Genomic DNA, 19,308 nt, shown 5'->3' with positions numbered 1-19,308 from the left:
AAGAGAACTAGCTCCCCAAAGTTGTTGACTGACACATGCACACAGCAGCAAGCATGTACACACACGCGCGCGCGCGCGCACACACACACACACACACACACACACACACACACACACACAAATGTAATAAAAAATTAAAATAAAATAAAAATTTAAAATTCCCCAAACGATGTATCTGGGGTGGGGGGCAGGGAACTCTTACTGGGTAAAGTGCTTTGCTAAAACCTATGGTGGGCACACCTATAACCCCAGTGACAGGAAGGCAGAATAGGCAGATCCCTGGGATTTGATGGTCTAGTCAAAACAGTGAGCTCCAAATTCAGTGAGAAACTTTGTCTCAAAAAAACAAGGTAGAGATCAACTGAGAAAAACACTGACATCAATCTCTGACCTCCACATGCACTTACATATATATATATATAAACCTAAACCAAATGCATGCACACAATTTTTCCGCTATTCTATCTTTAATATTGCCTCCAGAAACTGTAAGAGAAGCCCTATATTCTCCAGAAAACCCACCCACCTCTGAACAGGGCTCCCACTGGAGATGTGTCCCAGGACAGAAAGGAGGGCCAGCCCATGCATGTTGGGAGGCAAATAGCATGGCACTACTACATAGTCACTCAGTTAGACCGCTCCACTAGAAGTAGGAAGAGAGAGGCTCCATGGGGCATTTGGGCCTCCTTCCCAAGAACCAGAGAGAGGGCCAGTCCTACAGCCTATCTAGGCTGAGGCTCCACTGGGCCCCAGGCTGATAGGAACAAGCTGCCCCGCTGGCTGCTTCCATGGAAACAAGGTCAGGCTGGCAATAACAAGGCCCAGCTTTAAAAGAGCCACCTGCCTCCAGGAAGCCAGGCACATTGCCCTTTCCCTTCTGACTTCTCAAATCTTCAGTATGAAAACAAAACAGGGGAGCATCTTCAGTATGAAAACAAAACAGGGGAGCAGTAGACCATGAAAGATATTGGACCCTTACAGATGAGTCCTGACCCACTAACAAGATATTAATGGCTGTGTGGCTCTGAGGAAGAATTACTCTACTCTGAGTACGAGTCTACTCTTGAAGAACAAGACAAGGTGGGTTACTCATACTGAGACAGCTGTGATAGCTTCAGCTATTCAGGAGCACTCTTGGACCAAGGAGGGGTCAATCAGAAATATATGGATAATGGCATACAGAAAGCACCAAGTACACATGGAGCGTCAATGTACTGAATCATGGACTTGTGAGGGATATGAGATGTTCCAACCTTCCCAGAGCTCAGAAGCTTTAGAGAAACACATACTGAGCCTTGTTGAGTAGAGGAATTCAGTGGGGATGTAAAGAAATTTGAGAGGAGATCTAAAAGACCAAGGTCACAGCAAGCATAGGGCCTGGTTTCGCAGGTACTATGGTCCTCTTTTGCCCTGTCCCCACAAGAGCAGGGACAGCACCTGACCTGTCACTGGATGCATTTCTCTGGACAATAATTCGCAAACCATCTCCCCCTCATGACACGAGAGAAACAAATCAGGTTTACTCACACAAAATCCTCATCCTTCATGAAAACAGTTCACACTCAAGTGAGTGTACTTGGGCCATGTGACCAGAGAAGCCTAGCCCTATCATTAGCCCATCAGGTCACTAAGCAGTGGAGGATAGATGGCTTTTATCAGGCTGGGGTATAGAGGATGGAGGATGGGGATTCTGAGATAAATACAATTTGACTCATCATTCCGGGGCAAGTGAAATGGTTCAGTGGGTATAGGCAGTTTTCCCCAAGCATGAAGACCTAAGTTTGATACTCAGAATCTACATGGTTGGAGTGTGCTAACTCTAAAAATTTGTCCTCTGACCTCCACATTTGAGCTACAGCACCTGTGTGTTCCCCTCCAACACCCCCAAATAAACAAACAAAGTTGTAAAATGTAAATTATCACTCTCCATGGCTGGGCATGATACACACATCTATAACTGAAGCACTCAGTAAGGTGAGGCAGGAGAATGGTTAAGTTCCAGACCTGCCTGGCTTACACAATGGGAATTCACAAAATGCTATACTGCTGAACCATGTCCCTTACTGACAAGATTCTAGTCAGGTGCTGTATTATTAAGCTATATCCCCTGCCCTATGGCTCACTCCACCCATGTTCCTGTGGGTACCAGCAGCAGCCATCCAGAATACTGACTAGGGAACGCAATGCAAGTGCAGCAGGGCCTCCTGCATTCATGTACCTTCTTCATCTCTAGTCCAGTCTGCTCCCACACTGCCACTTAGATGCCTTTACCACTGTACTGTACTTGCTAGCCTGTGTCACAGACAGACACACACCGGGGGGAGGAGGGGGAGCCTTTTCTTTCCCCAGAGCAGTGCTGATGCTTGCTCTTCTCCCTGTAAAAAACACACAGCAAATCCTGCTGTGCTTTGGCTGTGGCTGACTTGAAAAAAACCACCAGTTTGCTTTGGAAAAGAAGTAGAAGGGAAATCTGGAAGGAGTCTTTGGGTCGATAAACACCTCCGGCCTCCCTTCCCCAGCCTCTGGCACAGCATTTTCCCCTGCTGGAAGCACTTTCTGGGACATGATTATGAGTCTTAAGAACAGGGAACCAGTGGCCTGGGGGCAGGGAATGGAGAATGAATGACCAGAAGGTGCATTAGCACTGGGAAGAAAATGCCATAACATGTGTTTCCCATCCACTGAAACAAGCAGCAATGAGATTGTCCTAGCTTGGCTCAATGGTGCGTTGCACACTTGCCATGAAGGCATTACTCTCTTATTGATTGATACACAGGGTCTCAGCATGTAGCTCAGGCTGGCCTTAACCTTGCTATGTAGTCCAGGCTGTCCTTGTCTTGATCTTCCTGCCACTCTAGTGCTGGAATTACAAGTATATGTCATCACACCTCACTGAAGTGTGCATGTGTGTGTATACACATGTGTGTGTGTGTGTGTGTGTGTGTGTGTGTGTGTGTGTGTGTGAACACTCATGCTTTAGTATAGAGTTTAGAGGACCACTTCAGGTGTTAAAATGGGGTCTCTTGTTATTTGGCACTGCATATAACAGGCTGATCCCAGAGTTTCTAGACTTTCTCCTGTCTCCCTGTCCCATCTTTCAAAGCAATGTAGGGATTACAGGTGTGTGCTGCCACACCCTGCTTTATGTGAGTTCTGGGATTGAATGCAGGTCCTCATGCTTCTGTAGCTCTCTCTTTACCCACCAAACTGTCTCCCCACCCTATTGTTTTGTTTTTCTGAGACGGGGTCTTCCCATGTAGCTTTCCACATGCCATGTTCCTGCCTCAACTTCCTGGTAATGATTTTCTTCTTAAAGTATTTGTTTTCCTTGTTATTTCATCAACCAAGGTGTTTATTCTGGCTGCACTGCTTGGAAAACATTCATCTGAATTAAAAACGTGTATTTTTTAGAAGTTTTGGGGGCATATGTTTGTAATTCCAGCACTAGGGTGGCAGGAAGATCAAAAATTCAAAGATAACCTGGACTACATAGCAAAGTAAGACCAGACTGAGCTACATGCTGAGACCCTGTGTATCAATAAAAGGAAAAAAAGAAAAACAGTCAGCACATACAAAAACTTTAATCCAACCCCTAGAATTGCTAAACAAACCAAAACAATTTACAAAGTAAAAATTCAAGTAAACTATCTCTAAAATAAAAAAGACTGTCAGTATTTTTAATGCCTAACTTTGGCAGGAGGCAGTCAAGGACAGGTTTTCCCATTTCTTTTAATTTTTTTAAATTATTTATTTATTTATTATGTATACAGAGCATTCCTTCCATGTATGCCTGCAGGCCAGAAGGGGGCACCAGACCCCATTACAGATGGTTGTGAGCCACCATATGGTTGCTGGGAATTGAGCTCAGGACCTTTGGAAGAGCAGACAATGCTCTTAACCTCTGAGCCATCTCTCCAGCCCCAGATTTTCCCATTTCTATCTACCCTATCATGCAACCTGACCTGCAGGTAGGTCAGAGGGACCAGGGTAATTCTGAATATACCTAAACAGGTCCATTATTGGTTTGGTGTTTTGTTTCCTTGAGACACAGTCTTACCTAGCCTAACCTGGAGTTCTTCATCCTCTTGACTCAGCCTCCCAAATGCCATGATGGCAAATGTGCACCACTGAGCCAAGCTAGGACAATCTCAGGAACAAGTGAGTACATTTGTTTTTCAGAGTGAAGAGGTCGTGATTATAGGAAGGCTTCTTAGGCCAAGAGCCTAAGCACGAATTATCGTGCTCTAAATGGGCCCTTGGATCTCAATACCTGAGAGGCAGGCTAAATATGAATACATCATTAACGAGCCAGGGAGTGGGGGACAAGTGGGAGGACCACCAAAACAAAGCAGACTTCCTCCATAAACATAAACAGCTTTTAATGACCCTTAAGTTACTTTTTAAACTTTTTACATAAGAAAAGTGGGAATTATTATTAAAATCAGTAAAACGCTAAAGTTTTTCTGAGTTATGGTTAGAAGACATAATGTTTTGGGGTTCGGCTTTGTTTTCCAAGGCTGGAGACGGAACCTAGAGCAGAGCAGATACTCTACTGTGGACTATCCCTTCAGCCCCTTACTGGGGGATTCTAAGGCAAACGCTCTCCTGAGCTATGTCCTCAGTCCACAATGGTTATTTTCCAAAGCTTGGTTAAAAATTACAAAGTCTCAGCTGGAGTCAGATGGCACATGCCTACAATCTCAGCACTCAGAAAAGCCGAGGTCATCTTTTGATTCCTTAGGAATTTGAGCCCAAACTGGGAGGAATTTGAGACAAAGGGAGGGAGGGAGTAAGGGAAGAAAAACAGGAAGGAAGAGGAAGGTAGGGAGAGAGAAAGGAAAAGGAGGAAATGTTTTGAAGGTAGACCACAATTATATGAACAAACCTTGAATGTTTTTATTTCTGTTTAAAACACACATATGTACATCCATACACCAGTGAGTAGAATCAATGAATGTTATATTCATCTTTAATTTGTAACTGAAACTGTCGCCAACAGTCAAGAAATTTTAAAACTGCTAAATGAGGACAGCGGATCCTTTCTCCTTTCTAACATTGGGAGTGGCGACATGAGGGAGGTGCACACATACCATGGTGTGCACCTGTGGCAGTCAGAAGACAGCTTTATGGAGTCAGCTCTCTCCTTTGTGTACACACACAGCTCAATCCCAGCACAACAGGGGAATCTCTGAGTTCAAGGCCAGCCTGGTCTACAGAGTTGAGTTTCAGAACAGCCAAGGATACACAGAAAAGCCCTGCTTCAAAAACAAACAAACAAACAACAACAACAACAACAAAAAAAAAACAAGAATAGTTTTTTAAAAGAAATACCAAATGAGAAACTTCTTTCTCTTTCTTGTGGATACTGAAGGTGTTACTCGGGGCCTCACCAATGCTAGTGTTTTACCATAGAGCTGAGCTACACCCCAGTCCTTCTTCTAAAAAAACAACACTGTAATTGGCCTTACTGAGTTTTCCAGTCCAGCCTTGAAATCTTGATCTCCCACCTCAACATCCCGAGTAGCTTCATGTATCACCATGCCTAACTACATATGTGGATTTTTCTTAAATTTTATTTGTTAACTGGGGAAGGGGTACATGCCACAGGAAAAGTGTGATGATCCACTATGGTTTCTGGTGGTTGAATTTAATTCATTAGGTTTACATGGCAAATACTTTTACCTGTCCAACCATCCTCCTGGCTCAGGTTTTTAGTCTTCTATTCAAAGGGAAGCATATTAAAAGTTATATTATTAATACAATCCTAATATCACAATCATTCTTTTATCAATTTTAATTTTAAAAGAAACCATAAAGTCCATTAAGAAGTTCATAGCAGTTGATAGTATAAGAATAGTGTCTTGATATTGTTTACCTAAGAAAGATGCAAATACCCAGTTCCAAATTATCATTATTTTTTAAAATTCAAATTCAGGACGAAGGAGATGACTCATCAGGTAAAGGTGCTTTACATCCAAGTCTGATGACCTGAATTCAATCTCCAGAATCCACAGTGAAAGGAAAGAAACAATCTCAGAATGTTCTCTGACCTCCATATGCACACTGTGGCATATGTGCACACAATAATAATATATTCAATTATTTTAAAACCCAGTTCACTATTAAAGCAAAAAACAAACCAAAAAAAAAAAACTAACCTAAAATGTCCACTTAAGTATAAATACAAAGGCTCTGTAATTTTTTTCAGTGCCCCCAGAACCTCTAGAACAACGCCTGCCAACTAAAACACCTACTATGAATTTAGTAATGGGTTACACAAACATAAATTACAAGGCCAGACATTTTAAAAGGGAAAAAGGTGATTTATTGGCGCACTGGAGACACGGCAGGATAGAAGCACTATTTCAATTTTCCACACAGTCCTCAATGCTGCAGATGTGCTAATGCAAAAAGAATTTCAGAGTGAAACAGCTCTCAGCTCCCCGGTTCCTTCCATATCAATTCCTTTACTTAAAAAGGCTGGCTGGCATTCCCACACTTACATTCAAGACAATGAATACATGTTCAAGCGCTTTATCTGACTATAAGTACAAATGGATTTGCTCAAACAGGGGAGAAAGGGAAGGAGAGAAGGGGGGAGGAGAAGATGGGGGAATTAGTTTTCAAAATCTTCTTTCAGTAACAAGAAAATGTGACTATAACTCAGCTGGAAGGAGTGACTCTGACCTACCCTGATCATGTTTTCACTTCCCCTCTGTATCCTTACATACTTATTTACTGGTCACTTCTTCTGGATTCATGTCATTAAAAGAAACAATATTTTTCTTTTACAAAGTGATCATTTAAATCATAAGCAAAGAGCAAGGAAAAGATGGTTCAGTGTGTAAAGTTGCTTGCTGACAAACCTGACTACCTAAGTTCCATCCCTGGGACACAGGGTGGAAGGCCTGATTCTTACAAGTTGTTCTCTGACCTCTACATAAATGCCATGGTGTGCAATCATGTACAAACATGCATGTATATACACAAGGAAACTTTAAAATGTAATAAAAGAATAAATGGTAAGTGAAATGCTGTTTGTGGGATGTTTATATACAAAATAAATAATATTCTTGTCTTCAACTTTTAATTCAAGGCAATAGACGCCAACACACCACACACACACATCTCAGATTAGGTCAAAGGAACAGTCAGGGCCGAGTGCACATCACACACATGAGAAATCTTTATGTTTCCTTGCTTTGCCAGTAGCTTTCAGCTTCACAAATGTCTATCTTGCAAGACCCAAAAAAACTGGCTAACTGAGCTTCTCCCCAGGAGCTTAAAAATATTGCATAATGAAATGTGTTTTAAAATGCAGAAGTGTTTCTCTGTGCAGCTAGCACATGTACACATGCATATGAGTATGTACTGCACAGTTCCCAGATCTTTGATTATGTGAACACACCTGACCTAGGGGAAGCAGGCTTCACCCAACCCTATATTTCACATAAACCAAACAGCCAATAGACAGTAATGGCTCTCAGCTACTGATGACCTGCACCAAAGATGAAGAGACACTCCATCTTCCTCAGGAAACTGTCAGTGGTAGGAGGCTCAGAGCTGACCTCTCGCCCTGTCTTAATCACAGCCACCTATGATAACAGAGTGGGGTTTATTTTTATGCTCTGCTCCAGATCAAAATGATCAATCCTTCAATTCTGACTACTTTGTATCTACACAATGAGCTGCTTAAGTGAAGGCCCTGTAAGTTTTCATTAGTCCCCTGAGCCCTACATGGAATTACACTCATCTAAGAATATGATCTGCAATAACACTATCAAAATGCTGAACACTTCGTTGAGTCTGTCCAAATCTACAAATTAAAAGAAATCCCAATAAAAAATAACAATTTAACTTTTCACTTAAAAGGTAGAAATTTTCAAAGCTAGGCATTGTGGACCCACAGACCTAACATTTCAGCTACTTGAGAGGCTGAGGTAGGAGGATTGCAAGTTTAAAGTCAGCTGTCTACAGAATGAGTTCAGTCTAAGACTAGCCTTACAACTTAGTGAGAAGTGGCAAATGACAGACTACTTACTTACCAAGTGTGCATGTGTTCAAGCCTGGGAGGAAGAGGAGAAAATAGAGCTGGTGGCCAGAAGAGCTGGGGATTTAGCTCAATGGTAAACCACTTATCTAGTATTCTGTCCCCAGAACCAAAACGAAAATAAATAAGACTTTTCAAAATGAAACTAGGAAAAAGATTCTGTAAGCGGCACAGCAGAAGAATGAAGACCCAGACACAGTGTACCTAGCACTGAAGAATGAAGAGTACAGGATGTCTATAGAATATCAGACTCATCAATGACATGAAAAACATTGGAAGCATCAAAACAGTACGTGGATGGGACAATCCAGGAGCACTGATGAGGAATGTGGTAGTTGATAAAGGACAAAGAAGTCAGAGACAGCTCCCTGGGGTCAGGTAGACTTAATAGTTAGTCACTGGTTGCGGGGAGACAAGGAGCTCTAAGAGTAAAAGGGAAACTGAGGCCATACCTACCACCAACCACAGGAGAATGCCCAGGACTGGGGCAGAAAGCAAAAGCCTGCACTATAGAAGGAGCCCAGGATGTGTCCTGGTGACATCTGCACAGAGCAGCGTTCCAAAATAAGATCCAGAACAGCTGTGCTATAGCTCAGACGGTAGGGTGCTTACCTAAGCAAGCCCTAGGTTCCATGCCCTGAACCACCGAAACCCAGTGGCAATGTATGTCTATAATCCCAACACTCAGGATATGGAAGAAGAAGAAGGAGTATTCTTGTCTACAAAGTAAGCTCAAGGCCAGCCTTAGCTTAGTAAGATATTATCTCAAAAACAAATGAACAAACATAGAAAGATTTGGAATAGAGAAAAAAAATTATGTAGAAAACGGTAGTCAGGGTAGGGTGGGAATCCCCACTTGTCCGAAAACAATTCAGTTCCACATGACAGACAGTACAGTAGGCAAGGGGACAATACACACCTTGGTCTGGGAGAGGTTCCTAAGGCAAACTCTCCAGAGAATTCAGACTGGAAACATCGGGGCATGACAAGTCAGCAAATGGTCCAATAGGGAATGTAAGCAAAAGATGTCAGCAGGAAAGACAGAAGAAGAAACTGTGAACAGGCACTCACAGCAGAAGATAGTTTGCCAGTCAAGAGAAAGAAGAAAATATGAGTACACAAAGTTTCAGCCCACACTCATCTAATGAGCACAACTCAGGTAACGGAGAAAACCAGCAAGATACTGTTAGATGAAAAGGCTTTCGGAGCAGAAATGCACCCTGTATCTTAGAAATGCAATGCTCCATAGTGTAACACGGAAGCTAGTAAAGGAAGAACTTATCTGCCCCAAAGCTCAATCTCCTTGCAGTAGCTGAGCTACCAAGAAAGACGCCCTATCTAAGCACACTTGGTGCTAGTAGACCCTCTTTACAGCATCCCTCATGCGGTCAGCACAAGATTATAGGAGGGTTCCAAAGAGCCTGATATGGGTAGTGGTGGTGTATACCTTAATCCTAGCACTCAGGAAAAAGAAGCAGGCAAATCTCTATAAGTTTGAGGCCAGTCTAGTATACAGAGCTAGTTCCAGAATAGCCAAGGCCACACAAAGAAACCCTGTCTCAACCCCCGATACACACACCACCACCACCACCAGCAGCAGCAGCAGCAGAAAAAGAAGCATGAGCCGAAGGGCCTGATGGGCTAACTCAGGGACTTCTCAAATATGAAGTTGGAGAGGAGGGGGGTGGCAAAAGGATGGGCAGATAAGGCCATAAGAATCAGTTCCAACTCTCCTCTAAGTGCACAGGAACGCTTATGTACTAAGAAGCAGGCAGGGAAAGGTGGTGGCATTGGTCCAGGCAGCTTCAGCAGTAGGAGGCGGCTCTGGAGATCCATCCCACAAGGCAGCTGGCTCTGTGCACCCGGAAGATGGCTGTGGGCTGCAAGACTGTGGAAGCACCCCCCAGGGATCTGCACTGGCACAGACCTACAGAAGGCTTGCCTAGATGTGTGTCTCCCACCAGCTTTGTTGATTTAAGTAGGACACACAAAGCAAGTTAATGTCTTTTCTGGGTCTCAATTTTTCTCTGCTTGAATAAAACACTGCACTTACTGCAGAGGCAGTGGATGGAGACAGGCAGAATAGTGTATACCTATAATCTCAGCACTTGTAGATGGAGGCAGGTTGGGAATTCAAGATCATCCTTGGCTACATAATGAGTCTGAGGACAGTGTGAGCTACATAAGACTCTGTCATTTAAAAAAGAGCTACATAAACAGATAGCCCTCAATAAATGTCAACTACTATTATAAGCTGTTCCTGTGATATCCCTCAAGCTACCAGGAACAAGAAGGTAATAAATTCCTGGTGAACTCATGGTTCTCACACATAACAGGGTCTCTGCAAAGATCTTCAAATGTATACAAGATTCCAGAAAAAGGAAAAACCCAAAGAGAGCTTACCATGAATATTATGGAGAAAGACAGACAAGGATGAAAGGAACCTGCAGAGAGAAACAGGCAGCAGAAGCTAGTGTGTTCTCCGCATGCTCTGAGCAGTTTGTTGGCAGAGGTAAAATTACAGATAAATTACTTCACCATTTAAAATCTTTCAAATGAAAGGTGATGGGGCTTGATCAGGCTACAAACCAAGCCAGAAGCAGCAGAGCTAGAATGAAGCCCCAAGAGTTCTGATTTCCATCTAAAGACTCCTTTAGGAACAACAACTAGACCATGGCTACTAATTCACCAGGCCATGAATTAAATTAGTCTGTCAATTGGGCCTGGACTGTCCCTCATAGGGTCAATTTTTATGCAGCTCAGGTTTGTGAGTTAAGATCAAAAACCAATACTGGCCAATAACAGTAATCCAAACATATCCTACCACCCCACACATCTATAAGTGACAACAGACCTACACTCTTGGAATGCTAAGGCAAGGAGATTGCAGGTTCAAGGCCAGCCTAAACAATATTGCAAGACCTTACCTCAGAATGAAAACTTAAAAGAAGGTAGAACACTTGCTTAGAATTCCCCAGCAAGGAGATGGGGGTGTGGCTCATGAGTATGATGGTTGCCTAGAATCCTCCAGTGAAGAGCTGGGAGTTAGTGGAAGAATGTTTGTCTGGCATTCAGGAAGCCCTGGATTTCATCCCTAGTACTCAAAATAAATAAGATAAAGCAGAATCTACCCCTGAACTCAATCTCTTCCCTCAAAGTAATATCCAACACAAGCACACAGCTTCAATTACTTTGCCATATTATTCTTGACGTGTTATCAACCGAGCATCTGGGACCATCAGTCCCATTTCTCCATAAGAACACAGAGGCTCACAGAGGTCACCATCAAAACTCTAGTCCACGTAAATCTCTTTACAATCCTTTCCTTTTCACAGCTGTTAAATGCTTGGATAATTTGTCCATGATGCTTAAAATAGCCCACTAGAAATGCCAGACACATGGAGGAAGCGACACACAGCTCAGGAAGGAAGAGGCTGCCGGTTCTAAGGGCTCTTCAGTGAGAGCTGGGGCCCTCATCTGTTGTTCACATAAAGAGTATATGGTGGTAGGACCATGGGTGGCCCTGTTGCTTGAAAGCAGGCATAACAGAGACACCGAGAGATTAACTCTTCATGGGTCACTTAAGAATACTTCCAATATCTAAAATCTACATTCAGTAGAAGCCCTCATCTTTTGAAAGATGGGATCTAATGTCTTTCTGTTTAACACAATAGGCGTTTACTTAAAGTTGAAGGACCCCACTGACAAACAACCCACCCAAATTCACCAACAGTGGCTTCAGAATTTCTATTGCTGGCTGTGGGTTTATGTGTTTGGACTTAAAGATGGTAACAAAAAAGGGGGGGGGGGGGGACTTTCATTCTTAGATTAAAAAAAAATCTCAGTTCCTCCAAGGTCCTTATCCACCCACACTACTGAATTATCCTGTGTTTTTGTTTAACTAGGCAGGTGCTTTACCACTAAGTAATATCCCCAGCCAGTTTATTCCTAAAACATATTCTCACCAATTGCCCAGGCTACTTTGGAAGTCCTAATTCTCTTGCCTCAACATCTGCAGTGACTGGGATGAGAGACCCAAGCTACCAGGCCAGGCTCTGTTTCAGTGTATATACCACCTGAAGCTACTTTGTGCACCATTTGTTTAGTGGCCATTATCTGCCTGCTCCTGTTGGTAGCTGGAGCCTTCTCTATACCTTCCAGCTCCAGAAAGAATTCAGGACTATTTTTAGAGGGGGCAAGGGACTTAAAGTATTTGGTGAGCACTTACTACATGTTTTACACACTTTACCCGCCAGCAAATGCGTGTCAGAGGCAGAGCACTCCTAATCCAAACATCTGAAGCCTTAAATCCTCTGACATGCTCCAAACACTGTAAGTTTTGGAGATCTATGGATTTTAGGTTAGGGGTGGCAATTGATGAAGGTCTACGGAAATATTCACAAATCTAAAGAAGAAGAAGAAGAAGAAAAACTTCCAAATCTAAAACACTTAAACCCAACACATGCTGGGTGAGAGCTGCTCAACCTGTATCAGTCAGATTATAGGAAAGGGACACAAAATTTGGAACAGTGAGGAACTTTGCTCAGGGTCAAAAACCTGGACATCTGCAACACCTAGTCTGAGAGCAGGCATTTATCTTTCAAGAAAATTGGAAAGAATTGAAAAAGGCAAAGAATAGTTCTGCAGATGAAAGCCCCTGCAACAGAGACCATTGTGTGTGGGCAGGGAAGACTGGACTAGTAGGGCTCACACATGCTTACTCAGAACCCCTGGATCCCTCTGTTCTTCAGGACTGCTTTGTGCCCTCCCAAACCTCTCACAGACTCTTTCTGAAACAAGGAAGAATACTGTGGCTTGAGCTGCACCAGATACTTGGAGCAACTTTTCCCCTGGGGTCTCCTTATAACTAAGAAAACTACTTGAGTTTTTGTATTGGCTAAATGTGCTTAACTGGTAACAATTAAAAAGTCCCATTTAATTTTTAAGCTTTTTCTAGTTAAAATCTTATTGTATTGTAACTTGATGGTAGATGATTCTAGAATGATTAAACGCCCAGGTTGATTATTCAAGCTTTATAATTCTGCCAGATACTAGAGTGACCTCTTGACAATGAATCAAAAATGTGCATAGTGGCTTTACATGGAGAGCTTTGGAGGAGGAAAAAACAAGGAATTAAAAAGGTTGCCTGCAGATTTCCCACGGCTCCACAAAAAGAAAAATTTATCTAAAATAATAATAACAGACCACTCTGGGTAACTCAGTGAAACCCTGTCTCAAAATAAGAAGCAGACTTCAGAAGAGTTAAGTCAGTAAAGTGCTTGCTATGTAAGCATGAGGATTGAAGTTTGAATCCTAAGCAAACATGCAAAACTCCAGGTGCATTTGTAATCCCAGCATTAGGGAATCAGAAATGGAAGGAGCCATAGACTCACTAGAGTGGTATGAGCAGGTCCCCAAATCCCCACAATGGGTTCTTGCTTGCGACAGGGTTGCTCATGTCCCTAGCATGTGACTAGTTTAGAGTACCTCTAAGCACTAATGTCATTGCTGAGAGGTCCATGTCTGGCAAAACATTAACTGGTCTACCTTCTCCCCTAAAAGTCACAGTCTATGGCATCAGGTATGTTCATGGGTTTCCAGTGCAGTTGACTGAATGTGTTCAGTGTGAAACAGAAAATCCAGCTGTGTGTTTGCTAGATTGAATGTGGAGGTTTGGGGCTTAAAGGCGAGCTGAAACAAAAGTGAAAAGTGATGGCATACACCCTTAATCCCAGCAGAGGCAGGCTGATCTCTGAAATCAAGGCCAGCCTGGTCTACAGAGTTAGTTCCAGGACAGCCAGGACTACATAGAGAAACTTTGTCTTTGAGGGTGAGGGCTGGGTATAAAACCTGTCAGCCACAGCAGCCTTCTAGGTCTGGCAATAAAATGAAAGCAAGAGAAGTGCTGAGTGGCCAATAGGCCACACACACACACACATACAAAGGTGTCTCTCTCTCTCTCTCTCTCTCTCTCTCTCTCTCTCTCTTCCCCTCTCCCTCCAACAATATCAATATACTACTTGAAAGTTCAGCGTCATGTGTGGCCATCCTGAACCACACCTGGTGATTGTAAGATCACCCTTACATGAGCACTATACCTCTTCCAGAGCCAAGGTGCCCCTCAAGGCTCCAGCCAGCTGGCTGCATATGACCAAGATGTGCCCCACTGGAGTGGCTACTTTATTTTAAGTGACTCTCTTTTTCCAGGCTGAGTCACTCCTGCATGGCTATAAAAGGCAGTGGAACAGTGACTAAATGCACTTGGGTCCCAGCCACAGTTAAGTATTACTACCCTCTACTCCTTCCTTCTTATTTGCCTAACACAGGGGTCTTACTTTACCCCAGGCTGGCCTTAAACTCACAACAAGCCTCCTATCTCAGCCACCATAGTTCAGGGATTACAGACAAAAGTCCGAGTCCCAGTTTCGTCTTTCTTCTGACTCCACTTCCTGTTCTAATTCTACAACTCCACAAAAGGTTGAAAAGCAAAGATGTAGGGCTATCACTTCATCCTTGAAAACTCTTCCTCCCAACAGACAAAAAGCAGAGGTCTTTTCCCACGTCCAACCTGAAGCACAGAAATCATCGACAAATCTAGTCTCCTCCTAACATGGTGCAATCCTAGAAGAGACCTGTCCCAAGCCTAGCATTTTGAAACTGTTCAAGAATGTAAACATCTATCAGGTATGGAAGTGTAAACCTGCAATCCTAGAAGTCAAGAGGTGGAAACTGAAAATCAGGAGTTTAAGGAAAGTATTGATTACATACTGTGTTCAAGACCAACTGGGCTACATAAGACCCTATAAAAGACTAAAAGGCAGGGATATAGTTTGGTTGATAGGGTGCTTGCCTTGCCATGTACTCTCATCCCCCTATCTCCATTCCCAGACTTCATAAACCAACTAGATGTAGGTAATCCTAGCGCTCAGAGAGAGATGGAGGCAGGAGGTCCAGAAAACGCATTACCAGCCTTGGCTACAAAGTAAGTTGTAACTCTGCCTGGGCTGCATGAGAACTTATGGACTGGAGGAATAGAGGGAGGGAAGGGAAGAGGGAGAGGGAATCAATGTCTATGAATCAGAAAAGAGTTCAGGCCTAGAATTAAGATTCTGATCCCTGGAAATAAAAGCCAATTAACAACTGCTATTTTATATTAGGCACAGAGAATATTCCTTCACAAAATGGGCATGCCAAATCAGACATCAGAGCTCCTGCACTGCAGGGGGGGCAGTAAAGATGGATAAGGGACCCTCAGTGGTCAGGGCTCAGGATGAACTCTTCTCCAGAAGAAAGGAGCCAGGGAAGGCCATTTGTAAACAACACCATGAAATGAGGCACCTTTGGAAGTATGCTCCAGTGAACAAGAAATACCAAGATAAAAATGATGCACTGGCAGAATGGGAGATCCCTAGGAGCCACATAAAGCTGGATATGGCTGCACACATCTGTAATCCCAGTGAATCTATGTGATATGAGAAGCAAAGAAACAAAATGCCTGGACACTTACAGGACAGCTACCCTCTTGTAGACAGCATAAAACAAAATACCAGTCTCAAAGAAAGCAGAAGGTGAGGACCACCAATACTTAAGGTTGTCCACGCTCATGCCATGAGGCCATGGGAAGGGTACACCTCTATATTCTATACTCACACAGGGAGGAATGAACACACACACACACACGCATGTACACACGTGCGCACACGAACGCACTTTCTTCCCTTCTTATTTATTAAGCTAGAGGAAAACACGTTGGAGTGAGAAAAGACAATCAAGGAGTGGCCTGAAGAGCCCAGCTTTCAGTACAAAAGTTGCTTGGTCGAGACAAGCACCGAGACAGTTTTAGGATGGGTGGCAGTGCTTCCACTCAGGAATATGGCTCTCCTTTTTCTTAGTTGTCCCATTGAAAATGGCTGATGTGGTGCAAAGCTGAACAAAATAATCAGAATGCTCAGGCTCCTCCTAGAAGCACACCAGGCATTGAAGACTCTGATCTAGTCTTTGAAATAGATTTCAATCATCAAAGACCTGAAGCAAGGCCTGAGTTACAAGACAGTCAATGGCATGGCTTCTCTAAGAATGTGTGAGGCCATGTTTCATCCAAAGCACAGGGGAAAACAAAAACAATCACACAAATAAAGCAACCAACAAAAGTGAGCAGGATTGAGAGAGATTAAGAAAGACGTGGCTCTAACAAGGCTCAAAAAAGCAGAAGTGTTCATCTGCATGGAAGGTTACTGAGCCATCTGTGGCTCCTACAGAGAATGCTGTCACATGGGTATGTGTATGGTGCAAGGAAAGGACTTCTCTCGGCAGAAGATGCCAGTTATGGGATCCCAGCACTCAGCTTGCCACATGGCCATGGTCTACTGCCTGGTGGAAGAGACAAAAAAAAAAATAACTTTGAAGAAGAGGGATAGGAGTTCCTCCCCAGGACCCACTGTCTGGCACATGGACGGCATTCCATAAATATCTGCAAAATGATTAACTGTCAGCACAAACCACCTCGGGGAATATTTTAAACTAATAACTATTAAATTAGGTTTCTTTTTTCTTTTTTTTTTTTAAGTTCCCTTTATGAAGCAAAGATCCACTGCACCTATAAAGTATTCTACTTTCCAAGCTAATAATGGTTTGTTTTATTTTATTTTATTTTATATTAGATGAGACTGGGCATATTAGGCAAGCATCTTATTCCTAAGTAATGCCCCCAGTCCCCTCACTGGGGGACACTAGGCAAGCACTCTATTGTTGAACCACATGCCCCCAGCCCTATTTTTACTAACTATTTTAAGACAGGGCCTCACTAAGTTCCTTGGACTGGCCTTGAACTTGGTTTTTACCCCAGAAAGTCCTACAACTGAAGATCCTACTACCTCAGCTTTCTTCAATAGCTGGAAGGTAAGTATGTGGCATAAGACTGGACTCTTTTAAGTTATACAAACACACCATAGGTAGGAGGTGCCAGGTATACAAGTAGCCCTTCACAAGCTGAGCACCAGCATTAATCTCTTTGTTTCCTGACTACAGATACAATGGACCAGATACCCCAAGCTCCTGTGGTCAAGGCTTCTCTACCAGAGTGGACTGTACTCTCATATTGTAAGTCCAAGTAAACCCTTTTTTTCTTAAGTTGCCTTTGTCATGAAAGTGAACAAGTCACTAATACAACTCTCAACACATTCATAGAAGCTCAGGCTCTAGAAAGAGTCATGCACATCACCCTTACAACCTGTGTCAAGAAACATCAAAGTTTATAGCAGAAGAAATGAGGTTTTTTACCAGCAATATTGGTGCAATGCCATCTTCGAACACACTACTTGCCTAGCATCATGGAAATCAGCATGAAGCTCACTGTCCCACAATGGTCCTGGAAAGACTTCAGTTAACACCATCCTGACATACCAGAGGCTAAAACAGCAAATGGGCCTGACAATGCTCACGTGTCCAGCCTATATAATGCCTATACTTGGTATCAACAACTTGTCCACTGCCACATCCCATGGGTGAGGCATATATATACTCTGCCAGGGTAGAGTTGGAGGCAAGTGGAAAAAGCAGGCATCCTGCCATGTATTTTTTTCTGAAGAACTAAGAAATGTCTCAATAAGTATTCTAAATTATCCCAGGGGTCATGAGACCCCTTCTGAAGACTGCGACTCAGTCCCAGCTCACCTCTGGAGTGTTCTTCTTGAATTCTCGGCTCTGCTCAATGAGCCGTTTTCTGGACTGCTCACTCTCATCTTGCCTGTTTGCCAATACTGTTGCGGTGGCATCAAGTTCTCTCTGTGGGGAGATTGAGAAAGGAAAAGCAAGATTATAATTTGCAGTTTCTACCAGGAGGGCTCAAGTGGATGCTGGTGCTGAATAACAAGGAGAAACTCCTGGGAATGAATTCATGGGCAGGAAGTAAGCTCAAGGACAATGTTAAGGACCATAAGCATAACATACTCACTCAACACCAGTCCCAGACAGTAACTGGAGAGAACCAAATTTGTTCAGCATGCTGCACAAAGGATTCCTTCCTATGGTAACAACCACAGGAACAGTTTCCCTCCTAAACCTTAGTTGAGTCAATGCCCCCACATCTCTCCAGGCCATTCTCCTGAGTTCTCGTCCCCCTGCCTAACAGTGTTTGCCCCAAATAGATTCTACTATTCTGGCCAGCCTTCTACAGTGTGGACCTGAAACTTCAGGGAACAACAGTTGGTTTAGTTCCACTCAACAAATACTGCTTGAAAACTTATTCTAAGCCAGGCATCCCAATTGGATCCATTAATCTATTAGTTTGAGAAAGGAATTTTTAAAAAGCAAATTCCAAGAATAATTATCCCCACTGCCCTGTAAGCTTTTCAGAGGCACTGTTCACCAAGCATCCCACAGGCCTTGGAGTTTGAGGACCCCCAAAGTAGGTTACCAGAACACTGGCCAAGTCTGAGGACTCTGCTCTGAACAGCAATCAGTCGTACACAGTGTCAGAAAGCCCGTGTCCCAGCCCTAAGACTGGGAGAATCTGTCATAAGGAGCTGCCCAGAACAGCCCATGGCAGATGGGGCCCAGGATGGAGCTCCAGGCTCACAGCAGGTATACAGGCCATGTGGCTGCCCACTGAATGGCCTGCTGTCTCATATGCTAAGTCGAGTAAATTCAGTAACTGACTACACAGAGCAGAACATTCTGTGTGGCATTCAGTAACTGTTACAAGTGATTCCTCATCCACAGCAGGTCCCACTCTGTTCCTGGGAGAGCTAAAAGGCCAAGAAGGCCACCAAGATCCCATCTCCTGAGACAATTCATGACGGGGGGGGGGGGGGTTCTCATGTACCCCAGTTGGCCTCAGAATCATTATAAAGCTGAGGAGGCCCTGGAATTCCTGATCCTACAGTGTTTGTCTTTCTCCCAATTGTTGGGATTATAGGCATGTATTATGCAGTGCTGGGGCAGAACCCAGGACTTTATGTATACTGGGCAAGCACCCTACCAACTAAGCCATATTCCTAATCCCCCTCAGAAATTCTACAAGTCTTAAAAGGAATTGTGCAGTGCAGTTCCCTAGAGCTAGCAGCACTGGCATAAGAACATGGAGGGGTGCATGTAAGAGAACTGGTAGGCAATATATAGCAGGTTGCCCATCACTCAAAGCGCTCCTAGCTACCACCTGAGTAGCTAGGATGGGAGGTGAAAGTCAATTTGCCTTATAGAACTTTCCATGGGAATGTGAAGTGGGGTAAGGGGTAGATACCCCTGCTGAGAATGACCTT

The 19,308-nt window shown here is 43.5% G+C and overlaps 1 protein-coding gene across 6 annotated transcripts in view; it reads right to left on the bottom strand.

Moving 5' to 3' along the window:
• Cux1 (cut like homeobox 1) overlaps positions 1 to 19,308 on the bottom strand; it is a 329,325-nt gene that overhangs the window by 225,188 nt on the left and 84,829 nt on the right. For all 6 annotated transcript variants that reach the window (XM_041648337.1, XM_041648338.1, XM_041648339.1 and 3 more), the window contains exon 2: positions 17,723 to 17,833. In XM_041648337.1, the coding sequence (XP_041504271.1) occupies positions 17,723 to 17,833 (111 nt within the window). The remainder of the gene's footprint in view (positions 1 to 17,722; positions 17,834 to 19,308) is intronic.

The sequence above is a fragment of the Microtus oregoni genome, unplaced genomic scaffold (assembly GCF_018167655.1).
Source record: "Microtus oregoni isolate MIOR12 unplaced genomic scaffold, Mior012 000003F_ref0000135, whole genome shotgun sequence".
In the NCBI taxonomy this organism is placed as follows: Eukaryota; Metazoa; Chordata; class Mammalia; order Rodentia; family Cricetidae; genus Microtus; species Microtus oregoni.
Note: the sequence above shows the minus strand (reverse complement) of the source record. Positions and strands in the feature narration are given on the sequence as shown.